Genomic DNA, 13953 nt, shown 5'->3' on the forward strand with positions numbered 1-13953 from the left:
TTCAAAACCACAGCAGGTGACGAGAAAAAAAACATTCCCTTTCACATTTCACTCTGCCACTGACGTCAAAGGCTGGTTCAAATCACCGCGCGCCTCTTACAGAGACGTACCGTTGCGCAGCGAACCGAGCGTCGTTTTGCAATTGTTTTCAACCTTTCACATTGAAAAACAGAAATCCTTTTCTATCGGAGGAAGAATAAAAAGTGCTTTTACAACTTTTAGGTCACAATAGTGTGGCCTAACTGGGACCATATGAATGTTACACGAACTTTTCGTGCCAAGCCTGTCAAAAAGCGCGGCCTTTGTCGTCACTGCCACGTGACGAAGCGTCACCCCTGATCACAAGAATAAGCGCTAAGTGTCGCTGTAGTCCGAAATCAAGGTGGTTTCTCTGTCGGAATAAAATTATAGCATCTTTGTTTTCGGCGTTGACACTTGCGCAACAATATCGGTGCATTCCACAGTTCCTGAAGAAGCAATTAAAACGACACGCTTAATTTGTGTCGCAGGGCCCCTTTAAGCTCCACGCAACTGACATGGGGCAACTGACAGGGCTCACATGGGGCTCCGTTGCGTGCGTCCAGCACTGCTGCACCGAGCAGCAGCCTACCATGTAAGACGCATGCAAAGGCAGCCAAGACATATTGCAGTGCTTTAATTTATTATCAAGCACCCACCGGAAGCGGGGAAACTATCCCACTTAGTCAGAGCCGCAGTTTGGGTGGGACTATAGACTCTCGTATTCACCCTCGCTTCGGGGCTCTTGAAGCAACCGACGCGGGCGCTGTGTCCGCGCGATCCCTCATACCGCGTCACGCCGACGGTGGCGTCAGCATTCCAAGCGGTAGAGCTCCTATATACATGAGAACATTATGCAGAAAGGGTTCGCATTCTTGTGCTATCGATGCGTGTATCTTCACTAGACGCGATAATACAAAGTTGAGTTTTGGTGCTTTCATTCAAGGCATTTTTTTCTTTTCAGATACTTTGAGATTTATATGATCTTCATAATTTATCATATAGCGCAGGGGTCTCAAGCTCACCTCAGCTGGCGGGCAGCACTCATAGTCGCCAAATTTAGTCCAGCAAGGGCCGGGACACTCAAAAACGTAAGATCGGGGAGGGGGTAGGGGCTAGTAGGGTTTTAACAATTAAAATGTCACGTAACGTTGCGATTTAAAAAAACGCGTTTTCTATATCCCATAAATGGGTCATATCTGAAGGAGATTTGACGTCAGGCTTCGAGAAACATATCAATACTCATATCCAGAATGACTAAAATTCTGAAGTACAGTTTGTGTGCTGCGGTGATGTTTAGCACATAGTGACCGCATGGGGTGCCTCAAGAAAAAAAAAAATGCTTGAAACCAGTGCCGTATCTGTAGCTTGGCCGAAAAGCGTTATTAACCGCAATAGGCGAGAAAATAATGCGAATACAATTTAGCAAAGTCATAAAAGTTTATTCCTTGTGAAGCCGCGGGCCGCTAGCGAAAGGTTCGCGACCCCCATGTGGTCCGCGGGACGCGTGTTGGAGACCACTGATATAGTGCTTTGTACAATTCGGGAAGATCAAGCTCTTCTAAACAATTTATGATAATTTTTCGCTGATTTTGGTACATATACTTACTATTATGCGCAACGTCTTACTACTCCTTAAGTTAGCGACCATCCAACATAACGACGAAGGAAAACTTGCCTCTGTGACGGCTTGGTGGTGCTTTTATCAAAATAATGCAATTGCTCCCAGGGTCGCTGTACACCACCTTGAACCTGGTCATTCTCGGCGAAACTGTATTCAAAAGCGAAAAATAAATAAAAATAAAAAAAATCAGCTTGTTTCTACACACGATTACAGGTGTTATAGCGAAATTTTCTACGAGAAAGTTTGAGAATAACGTTCTCACGAATAGGTGCTCTGACAATTCGTGCATGCCCGGCAGGCTATATGCGTTAAGGATATGTTAAAAACCCAATAGCGCACTATAGGCACCGTAGCGCCTGGGTAGCTTGAAGGGACACTAATGGCAAATAACAATTGATGTCAGATTGAAAGGTCAATGTGTGAGAACGTCTAAAACGTCAATAGTATGAACAGCAGTGCACTACTAATCGAGAAATTAAGGTAAATGTAGGACACGATGTGCGCCACGAGTGGGACATTTTGGAACTTATCCTGATGACGTCAAGAGTTCCGAGTACAATTAATACCTAGTAATGAAATTAGGTGCGATAACAAAGAACCTCCCGTGCATCACAACACGTAACAAAACGCTGCTTGTTCGTTTCTGTTTGATTCACGAGAAAAAGAATCTCTTGGCGTTGACATGGGGAACCGCGCGAGAGGCTGAAAAGTTCCGTTTTCGCTGAGCTACACGTCTCAGTGGTAGTTTCGGTAACGTGTAATGCTGCGTGCGCTTGGCTCTCGCTATTTTCGCACTTTTGATACTCTACTGCTGCTGCTGGCCAAGCTTAGCTTCATTACAGTGAACTATACAGTGTCGGAGTGGCCCGTGGCTGCGTCTTGGCAAAGTTGATGGTCGCTGTTGTGCAAGAAACCGTAGCGTTGGCGGTCGGGCAGTAAAGGCGGGCAACGTTGGACACGGCAACTGCCACGTCAGAAGGCCCGTTCAGGCGGGTGATTTGAAGCGCGCCAACGCCGTGCAAACCACTAAAACGTGATTTTCTTTCAAAATAAGCATTTCCTTGGCACAAAACAAGCACCACGAGGTTTGTGGAACGCTATTTCAACAATCAACGTTGACTTATTGTTTGCATTTCGTGTTCCTTTAACATTTTATGGATTTTTTTTGTCCGACAGTGGCGCCATCTACCAGTGTACCTGACACATTTCTGTAAATGCTTTCACCGTACAATCCAAGGCAATGGGACTGAATTATTGAAAGCATTGGGGTTTAGGGGCAGTGAAGGCAAAATGAACTTTAAACAGGCAGAAAAAACCAATAGGGGTTAGCTGATTCGCGGCTAAAATCAAGGCAGGAGTGAATAGTCTTTCACTACATAGAGCAGGGGCGTAGCTAAGGGGGGGGGGGGGGGGGGTTGGGGGGTTCAAACACGCCCTCTCCCCAAATTATCACTGTCTTTGCGTGTATATACACGCACACAAACAAACGTACGCACAAACATGCATAAAGTATGGTTGAACCCCCCCCCCCCCCCCCTCGGAGAAAATTTTCTGGCTTATAGAATTAACACTTCATTATGAGTTACGGCTTGGTGGCGTGAGCCGCCACCCGATTGATAGGATACAGCCCCATCGATCCATCCATAAATTGATGCTGGCTATAAGCATTGACTATGACGATCACCGCTAGCTGGTTTCCGCCGCAATGTAATATTGTTGCACATAGCGCACATTCCTTAGCGAGTGATAACTTAAAATTACGCATACATTTTTAGCGATTTAGTTCAATGTGTGGACTGCTGACACTAACACAACTTCGAGCGAAACGTTTGCACAACATCAATATCCGGAAATATTGGTTACGGCAACGGGAAGTATCAGGTCAGTGGAAGGGAATTTCTGCGTCGGCGTCGCTGTACACTTGGTGTAACACGCTCTGCGCACAATATTAATGAGAACTAACAGACATTATTGCCAAGGAAAGTATAGGGGATGTTATTTGTAGTAATTAGGATATAAATGTGATGAAAGTAAAGTGGACGAAAAGATAACTTGCCGCCGGCAGCGACCGAACCTGCGACCTTCGAATAACGCGTCCGATGCTCTACCACTGAGCTACGGTGGCGATCATCCTTTCGTCCACTTTGTAAGGTATATATGTGCATTTTAAACCTAGTAGTTTTAGTCAGCGCCGATCGCAGCCATGGCGGCGAGTGTGGAACACTCTTTTTCTGCCCATTCGCGTCAGGGATTATTGGTCAGCTGCCGGCTCGGAAAAAGATCACGTGCTACGTGACACCAATACGCAGAAAAAAAAGTGTTCCACACTCGCCGCCATGGCTGCGATCTGCGCTGACTAACACTCCTAGGTTTAAAATGCGCATATATATAGCCTATAAAGTGGACGAGAGGATGACCGCCGCCGTATCTCAGTGGTAGAGCATCACACGCGTTATTCGAAGGTCGCAGGTTCGGTCCCTGCCGGCGGTAAGTTATCTTTTCGTCCACTGTACTTTCATCACATTTATATCCTAATTACTACAAATAACATCTCCTATACTTTCCTTGGCAATAATGTCTGTTAGTTCTCATTAATATTGTGTCTGACAAAGAAAAACGAGCCCTTAAAAGTCATCTTCTTTCCTACGCTCTGCGCACATTATGCTGTGGATTTAAGGGAATGCGTGCAAGGGTCAGACGTTAGGCATCGTGGTATGACTATTTTCCTAAGCCCCACTTTTTTAGAACACCTGTTAAGGGTAGTGACAACACACTTTTATGGCACCTGTTTTCTTTAGTCTAGCGGAAAGCTTACCGGTCAGTGTATAATCACGGAATAGTAATGAGGAATGCGCCGTGAAATATTTTGGATCAAGATTTTCTGATCTGCAGCAACGATGAACTCTAACACGCAACACATGCTGCAAACAGTTTTAGGGGATCGTGGTAGCGATTACACGCCAGTAAACATTGGGGGTTCAATTAGGGCTTTTATTTCCGCTAGCTGCCACGCAGGCAGTGTCGCCTCGCAGCGTCAAATCCTTTTGCGTCATAATGGGTACAGAGTAGTCAAACGGTACAATATGCGCTTGCTTAAGATGACTGGAAGGCGAAAGCCATCTTCTTTTTCTCTTTCTTCATTTTCATCTGAGCCTATTGTACTCCTCGTCCCCCCCCCCCCCCCTATCAGGGCCCGTGTAAGGCCATGGGCCGTCATGATGATCATGTGACGTCATGTGATGTCACTGATGGCATCATGTTACATTGTGGTCATGTCGAAATTAATGCAACCGATAATTAGGCCAGGGAAAGCATAGGAGAGATTAAGTGATTTTTTCAATAGTAGTGTGGTAATAAATACGTAAATTGACATAAATTCCACCTTAGCTCATATTATTTACGTCATTATTGCGGTCGTTGGATTCATTCGCTTGCGTCTAAAAAAGAAACGAGCCTCTCGAAAAAATTGTCCTTCTTTCATTGTGCTCATGTGATTTCGGGTACGCCGACTGCTACATGCATTCACTGGAGTGTCCCGTGGCCTTTGAAAGAGTTTTATTATTTATTTGGAGTACTCGTGTTGAAGCCAATCCCAGCAACAAGGTCTCGTGAAATCTCTGCAAGTCTCGAAAAGTATCGTATGGTCTCGCCAAATTTCGAAAACTTATGGAGTCATGAGACGTACAATGTTTTCGCCCTAATAAAGCGGCGATACCTAATAAAGTACAGACAGTAAAATTAGGCACCGGATTATGGCGCGCATAAACAACAGCAGAACACGCGCAGTGATCCAAACGATTCCTTGGCGCAGTGCCATGGTTTGTCTACCAGGTAGCGCGCCGTACCGGTTTGTGCGACTTTCAAAGCACAATTTAAAAATGCATATCCTATTAAAATCGCGAAAAAAATGCACGATTCTGGCACTATAATGCACGGCCTTTTAATTTTCACTAGGGTCTAATCTCACGTTCTTTTAACATGAGTGCGTAAGAAAACATGTAAAATAGGGAGGGAGAGGGTTGGGCGCGCAGTAATGTCATCATAGAGTTAGGCGTGCGTGCGTCTGCCCCTCTTGCCCTGTCTTGGCTGTGCTGGTTGTTGAAGCATTGATGGCTGACAGCTTCATATGCATCGACGTCCCATGCTACTGAAGCGTTAGAGGGGACGTCATGTCATGTTTAGGAGACGTATTCAAATCACACGCAGCGCGAGGCGTTTTTTCCCGGAAACCGCGCGCCTAATCAAGGCAGCGTTGCGACATTAGGCGTTCATGGTCGTCGAGCTTCATGTAGACATCTTTGCAGGTTCGTTCGTGTCGCTATAATTCCTAAGCTAATTAACAAACGTCTGTTCACTACAATTTATGAAGATCATAAATCTACAAACCATATTTTGTGTAGTCGTCTAACGCTTCATGTCGTTCGCTACACACAATATATACAGACAGATAGACGGACGTATGTTCCCTGTGCGGAGGATCTTCAACACTACCGCATATAACATACATCTGCCCTCGCAGTCGTGGTTGACTCTTCGAGTGCACAATTAATACGAACGTGGTCGTGGGAGGCGCGATTTGCCGATCTGTCCCTGGGAAGCCAGCTATCGACCATGGGTAAGAACCGGCGAGCTGCTGTGGCCAGATGGACCCTGGAAGAGGGCCACCGCCCACGGTAATCCACCTACTGTTGCTTTTTTTTTTGGCAGGCTAAATAAATACATCGATATTCCTATTGATTATCACCCCCTATGGGGTACTAGCTAGAGCTGCTCTTTTCGTGTTACTGTTAGTCTTTTCTGTGCATCTTACCATTTAATTCTAAAAAGAGACAGGGCGTGCAAACACGGACACAAGAAAGAGATCAGGACACCACAAACGCCGACTAACAACTGAAGAGACGCACAACGGCTGAAAAGAAAGAAGGCACGAAAACTTATCTGCGCATGCCCATGCAACCGGCGAACCTATCAATCCGGCACGCGTTGCGGTCTACGTGGAAGATAACTGTTAAGGCATTTGATTTCATCTTTATGCAAGTTAATCGACGGTTGGCTCACGCATGCGCTACCACTATTCTCGATATGCCATGCTTCAATCATCAGACACGTTTCTTCATTTCTATGCCGGTACAACACTGCGCATTCATCGAATTTTGGCGTGCACTTACAATCTCGACAATGTAAAGATAGATCAGATGGTGAGCCTCCTGTTAGCGATCTCTTACGTTCCAACAATCTCTGGTTAATGCATCGGCCCGTCTGTCCTACGTAGAAGCGGCCGCAGCTGAAAGGGACCTTATACACCACACTCGTACGGCAATCAGTGAATTTGTTGGTGTGTTTTACGAAACAATTATCGGTCCGCTTCTTGTCTTTTACTCGCTCATTCTTCCTCTGCACAGCGGCACAAATCTTACCTAGCTTATTGGCAGCCGTGAAAACAACATTGACGCCGTATCTACTTCCTACTTTCTTTAGCCTGTGAGATATGCAATGAATGTTCGGAATACCTACGACACGTTTCTTCATATCGCTTTCTGCAGCCATGCTCGGACTTAACACAATAGATTCTTAAACGCTCAGCGACCGTGGCCACTGCATCACGAGGATACCCTACATCTAAAAGACGCGTAACCTGTGCGCTAAAGCTATCACTCATTTTGTGCTCACACGACTTGGTGAGGGCTGACTTAAGGCAAGACATGGCGATGCCGTTTTTTACAACCTTCGAGTGCTTCGACGAAAAATTTAACAGCGGTTTGGAAGATCTAGGAGAATACTGCCAGCACACGTGGTTCTTCTGGAACGTTAAGGAAATGTCTAGAAATTGTATTCCATTATTCTGAGGCACCTCTTTAGTAAAGCTCAGCCCTCCTCCAGTTAATTCAAATTTTTCGCTCACGGAAGTTACCACCTTTTCAAAGTCCTCATCACTACAAAAAATCAAGTAGTCGTCCACATAACGAAAAACCTTAATAACCGAATTACCTAAGGCGCCTTCCAAAAGATTGTCAATCTTGCTAAGGTATAAATCATTAAGAACCGGAGCAACCTGAGAACCAATACATATCCCTGATTTCTGCACATAAACACCTTCCTTCCAACCTACCAGCGTCGACTTTAAATACATGGAAAGGATTTCTAGAAATGCCCCGGTAGAAACACCACATTTATCGGTGAAAACCGTCTGGTCGCCTTGTTCGTTAATACATTCATTAACACATTTTAACAAATACTTATGCGGCAAAGAATAATATAGGTCTTCAATATCCATACTAAACGCTTTACAACAGCCGGGGTTCTCCTCTGAGAGGAACTGAACTAGCGCCTGAGAATTACGCATACGAAAAGGGTCTGAAAAACTCAAAGAGGTTAAGCAGTTCTGCAAATAACTAGATACAGCGACTTGCCAGGTGCCTTGCTCTGAAACGATTGCTCGAAACGGAATCTCGTTCTTATGTGTTTTGGCTGAAAAAAACAATTCTAAAGTAAGTGATTTAGCCTTCTTGACATTACAAGCTATTCTCTCAAGATTATGTCTTAACAAAAGGTCGACAGCACGTTGCCTAACTACCGATGGCTTAAGTTTTACCGTCCTAAAATTCTTTTCTATGGCTGTTAATGCTTTTTCTGAGAACAACCTGTCCGGCATAATTACAAAATACCCTTCCTTATCTGAAATTACTGGCCTGAGTTTCTTCTCGACACAGTAATTAACCAAAGGCCGGATAGGATCAGAACACTTGAGATGCATATTAGAACCCTTGATGCTAGCAACGCAGTCTGAAATGCAGTGGGAACGCTCTTCTTCAGAAACAAGTCTAGTGATTGTACGCGGCAAACTTAAAACGTCTATTGGTTTCAGGTTCGGCTTAAAACAGTATTTAGGACCTAAGGCTAGGGTTTTGCAGTGACTATCATCTAAGGCAGCTCCTCCAAGGACTAGCAAGTTATTTTGCGGTGAAACAGTAGAAATAATCTTCCTCTTACATGGTTGAAGTTCTCGAAGTTTTACCCTCCATATGAATTCCGCATGCTGGTTAGCTACCCTCATCCAGTCGGCGTATATCTGCTTCTGGCGGCGGTCGTCACGTGAAGTCGAGCAACGGACCTTGAGGCATTCCTGGTAAAATCTCACTTGACGCCATGATTCCGCGGTCAATATGGCACATATCCTCCTGGCATGTCCGGTAGATGGTTGCAGAAAGCCGCACAAAAGCTGAACTTCAACTGGGCAAACTCTATTCTTAGAAAACCATGAAAAAGTTCTAGCACGGACCAAGCAAATAGCAATTAAAGAAGCCAAGGAGGCAGGATTGTTCAGATAAGTAGGAGAACACGGAAAAGGGCTCATGTCAATATGTGCCATATTGCCGGTCAATATGTGCCATATTGACCGCGGAATCATGGCGTCAAGTGAGATTTTACCAGGAATGCCTCAAGGTCCGTTGCTCGACTTCACGTGACGACCGCCGCAAGAAGCAGATATACGCCGACTGGATGAGGGTAGCTAACCAGCATGCGGAATTCATATGGAGGGTAAAACTTCGAGAACTTCAACCATGTAAGAGGAAGATTATTTGTACTGTTTCACCGCAAAATAACTTGCTAGTCCTTGGAGGAGCTGCCTTAGATGATAGTCACTGCAAAACCCTAGCCTTAGGTCCTAAATACTGTTTTAAGCCGAACCTGAAACCAATAGACGTTTTAAGTTTGCCGCGTACAATCACTAGACTTGTTTCTGAAGAAGAGCGTTCCCACTGCATTTCAGACTGCGTTGCTAGCATCAAGGGTTCTAATATGCATCTCAAGTGTTCTGATCCTATCCGGCCTTTGGTTAATTACTGTGTCGAGAAGAAACTCAGGCCAGTAATTTCAGATAAGGAAGGGTATTTTGTAATTATGCCGGACAGGTTGTTCTCAGAAAAAGCATTAACAGCCATAGAAAAGAATTTTAGGACGGTAAAACTTAAGCCATCGGTAGTTAGGCAACGTGCTGTCGACCTTTTGTTAAGACATAATCTTGAGAGAATAGCTTGTAATGTCAAGAAGGCTAAATCACTTACTTTAGAATTGTTTTTTTCAGCCAAAACACATAAGAACGAGATTCCGTTTCGAGCAATCGTTTCAGAGCAAGGCACCTGGCAAGTCGCTGTATCTAGTTATTTGCAGAACTGCTTAACCTCTTTGAGTTTTTCAGACCCTTTTCGTATGCGTAATTCTCAGGCGCTAGTTCAGTTCCTCTCAGAGGAGAACCCCGGCTGTTGTAAAGCGTTTAGTATGGATATTGAAGACCTATATTATTCTTTGCCGCATAAGGACTTGTTAAAATGTGTTAATGAATGTATTAACGAACAAGGCGACCAGACGGTTTTCACCGATAAATGTGGTGTTTCTACCGGGGCATTTCTAGAAATCCTTTCCATGTATTTAAAGTCGACGCTGGTAGGTTGGAAGGAAGGTGTTTATGTGCAGAAATCAGGGATATGTATTGGTTCTAAGGTTGCTCCGGTTCTTAATGATTTATACCTTAGCAAGATTAACAATCTTTTGGAAGGCGCCTTAGGTAATTCGGTTATTAAGGTTTTTCGTTATGTCGACGACTACTTGATTTCTTGTAGTGATGAGGACTTTGAAAAGGTGGTAACTTCCGTGAGCGAAAAATTTGAATTAAATGGAGGAGGGCTGAGCTTTACTAAAGAGGTGCCTCAGAATAATGGAATACAATTTCTAGACATTTCCTTAACGTTCCAGAAGAACCACGTGTGCTGGCAGTATTCTCCTAGATCTTCCAAACCGCTGTTAAATTTTTCGTCGAAGCACTCGAAGGTTGTAAAAAACGGCATCGCCATGTCTTGCCTTAAGTCAGCCCTCACCAAGTCGTGTGAGCACAAAATGAGTGATAGCTTTAGCGCACAGGTTACGCGTCTTTTAGATGTAGGGTATCCTCGTGATGCAGTGGCCACGGTCGCTGAGCGTTTAAAGAAATCTATTGTGTTAAGTCCGAGCATGGCTGCAGAAAGCGATATGAAGAAACGTGTCGTAGGTATTCCGTACATTCATTGCATATCTCACAGGCTAAAGAAAGTAGGAAGTTGATACGGCGTCAATGTTGTTTTCACGGCTGCCAATAAGCTAGGTAAGATTTGTGCCGCTGTGCAGAGGAAGAATGAGCGAGTAAAATACAAGAAGCGGACCGATAATTGTTTCGTAAAACACACCAACAAATTCACTGATTGCCGTACGAGTGTGGTGTATAAGGTCCCTTTCAGCTGCGGCCGCTTCTACGTAGGACAGACGGGCCGATGCATTAACCAGAGATTGTTGGAACATAAGAGATCGCTAACAGGAGGCTCACCATCTGATATATCTTTACATTGTCGAGATTGTAAGTGCACGCCAAAATTCGATGAATGCGCAGTGTTGTACCGGCATAGAAATGAAGAAACGCGTCTGATGATTGAAGCATGGCATATCGAGAATAGTGGTAGCGCATGCGTGAGCCAACCGTCGATTAACTTGCATAAAGATGAAATAAATGCCTTAACAGTTATCTTCCACGTAGACCGCAACACGTGCCGGATTGATAGGTTCGCCGGTTGCATGGGCATGCGCAGATAAGTTTTCGTGCCTTCTTTCTTTTCAGCCGTTGTGCGTCTCTTCAGTTGTTAGTCGGCGTTTGTGGTGTCCTGATCTCTTTCTTGTGTCCGTGTTTGCACGCCCTGTCTCTTTTTAGAATGAATACGTACCAACTAGCTCAGCTCTCTGTTATTCTAAAATTACCATTTAAATGTTGCGTAAGGTGTTTGCTTACCGCTTGTCAGGTGGAATGCTACTGCATTTTTGTGCGGATGGTAGGGAGTTCTTGAAGTAACTAGACGTGTAGCGTATCGGTTCCTGCGTAGGAATGGTGTTCATTGGACGGTTAATGCAACATCTGTACTCATTTATATCGTTACAAGGCGCAGATAAAATTACAATATGGTGCTGATACTTACAGTCCTCCTAGTCCTCCTCGCGCTAGGTGGGTCACCACGTAGCTGAAAGCATTGGCGTTGTTCTGCAGAACCCTAAGCATAGCAAAGCACAGGGGTATTTCATTCAAGAGCCTGCTTCTGATCTTCGCATAAAGCCTTTCACCAGTACCAGTTAGCTGTGGAGAGAAAACGTAACGATGTAGTACAATTGTACTGGTTGGTAGAACCTCGCACAAAGGGAAAAAATTAAATTCAACTTGGAACTAATGATCACTCGACAAGCTATGTAAAGAGAAGAAACTGGCAAAGTCTCTTGTGCATTCGCCTAAGACGACTCGAAGGCTAAATCCATCTTCTTATTTTCCTTCTCTGTCGACATAATGATCCTTCCCAGCACAGTTGCCAGATGCTACCGACCTAACAACGGAATAATCGTCATAACATAACCTCCCCCCCCCCCCCCCCCCCCAAAAAAAAAAGCGACGCGGCTTTTGCGAAGAAGCGCAGAAGAAGCGGAAATTGGACGAATTTTCCAATTCTTGAAAATATTTTAAATTATAATATAAGGACGTCACAGATTTTTTCAACTCCCCTTCGTTGGGTAGAGCTTCATGTGCCAGCTCTGCAGCGTACCGGACACCCTGGCACATTTGCTCCTGGAGTGCCCATGTCATGTAGACCTCAATATTCAACCGGAGACGGACGTCAATCCAGCACTAAACACGAACGACGACCACCTAACCGAAACGTGGGAGGCCAAGCTCGCCCTCGAGGACCTGGAAGATCAGCGACAACTTGTCATCAGGGCCAAGAGGGCAGTTGAAGCCATGGGGTTCCTGGACTAGGGAGCCCTCCCACCTTAGGGTGATACCGAGCATCGCTCGGAACACTGTTTCACAAATAAACGTTTATTTCTCTCTCTCTCTCTCCCCTTCGCATTTAACTATTTTGTACAGCAAAAGTATGCGCAATTAGGAAAGAAAGCACATATCAACTTTTCAACATTGTCGCTAGCGTAGCCTCCGTTTGAATGCACGTTCGCCAGTGCATGACTAAAGGGATACTGAACAGAAATTGGACAGAATGACGAGAATACCAAAACTCTACTCGGAAGACGCGAGTTTTCCGATAAACAGAGTTAATTTTGCGTATTTTTGAACAGTTGGCTGTAATTTTTGTGGATTGTCAGCGCGTGGCGACTGCACGCCAGCGCGAGCCGTAACGTCACATTCTCCGAAGCGCATGCGGTGCACGTCTCCCTGTCCTCCGTTTCTCTTTCTCCGCCTCTCCTTTCATCCCACGTACCGCCTTCCACGTAGCCCGGATGCTTTACCCCAGTCGGGAACATTGTTCGCTGCCGGTGCTGTTCGTATAGTGATTCTGGGAACCACAGTGGAAGCTGAACGGCTTGAGAGACGCAGTCGACGGCTGGCATTGTTGGCATGCCCCGTTTCAGGTGTATGTAGCATCACCAAACGTCACTTCCTCTAGTTCTCGGCGCGGCCGCTAGACGCGCCAGTTTGTGAAAAACGCATTAATTTAATTTTCTCCCTCTAGTTTCTGCCTGAAATGAAGGTTGTTTCTATCGATTGCAGCCCAAAATCTTTGAATTTGGCAGAAAATCTTGGCGGAAAATATTTTGTTCCTCTCTCTCCGCAGCGCGTGGCGCTAACCACTACGCCACAAAGCGCAGATCCTTCAAGTAGCTAACGGCGAGCGTTATATACACACTTTTTACCGCTGGCAGGACTCGGAGATGGCAGGCGCTTATAAACGTTTCTTCATTACCAGCGAGATGGCGCGAGGTACGCAACGGGCGCATCTAAAAGGCGCCGGCCGGCTCGCTCGCTTCTTCTAATATTTGCGCAGGGAGAACCTTGCCTTCCGCTGTCTGTTCGCGCGGTAGTTGCTGCCTGGGGGCAGATGTTTCTGAAGCGTAGCAGTGCGTCCATCAGGGGCCGCTTTTCTTGCTATCGCATTCATTGCTTCGCCCTTGCGGCGAAACTGAATTTTTTCACTTGCACAGCAAGTGAATGAATATAAACAGAAAATGACTAAATTAAACCACCTCATCGCGAGACTTCGTAAACCAATCATGTTAAGGATACTACGTCTTTCATTTCGCTTCGCAGTACATTGGGGAACTTTCTTTACCGGCATCTATACAGGCGAGGAATAGCTTATCTAGCACGATTGTTTCTTCTGACAACTTTGATGGTTTTTGACGCTTACGCTAGCGACACTTCGTGCATTTTCTACAGTACATCGTTTCTGTATGTAGTCGTGCTGTACAATTTCGTTTTACTTTTATTGCCTAAGGTTACTGGTATTTCA

General features: G+C 45.2%; 1 protein-coding gene across 1 annotated transcript in view; it reads right to left on the bottom strand.

Annotated features, from left to right (window-relative positions):
* Positions 1 to 13953, bottom strand: part of LOC119404167 (uncharacterized) — a 46881-nt gene that overhangs the window by 32363 nt on the left and 565 nt on the right. The window contains exons 2-4 of the mRNA XM_049419467.1: positions 11641 to 11795; positions 11457 to 11539; positions 1697 to 1789 (exon numbers count right to left, since the gene is read on the bottom strand). Coding sequence (XP_049275424.1) covers positions 1697 to 1789; positions 11457 to 11539; positions 11641 to 11795 — 331 coding nt within the window. The remainder of the gene's footprint in view (positions 1 to 1696; positions 1790 to 11456; positions 11540 to 11640; positions 11796 to 13953) is intronic.

The sequence above is a fragment of the Rhipicephalus sanguineus genome, chromosome 9, assembly GCF_013339695.2.
Source record: "Rhipicephalus sanguineus isolate Rsan-2018 chromosome 9, BIME_Rsan_1.4, whole genome shotgun sequence".
In the NCBI taxonomy this organism is placed as follows: domain Eukaryota; kingdom Metazoa; phylum Arthropoda; class Arachnida; order Ixodida; family Ixodidae; genus Rhipicephalus; species Rhipicephalus sanguineus.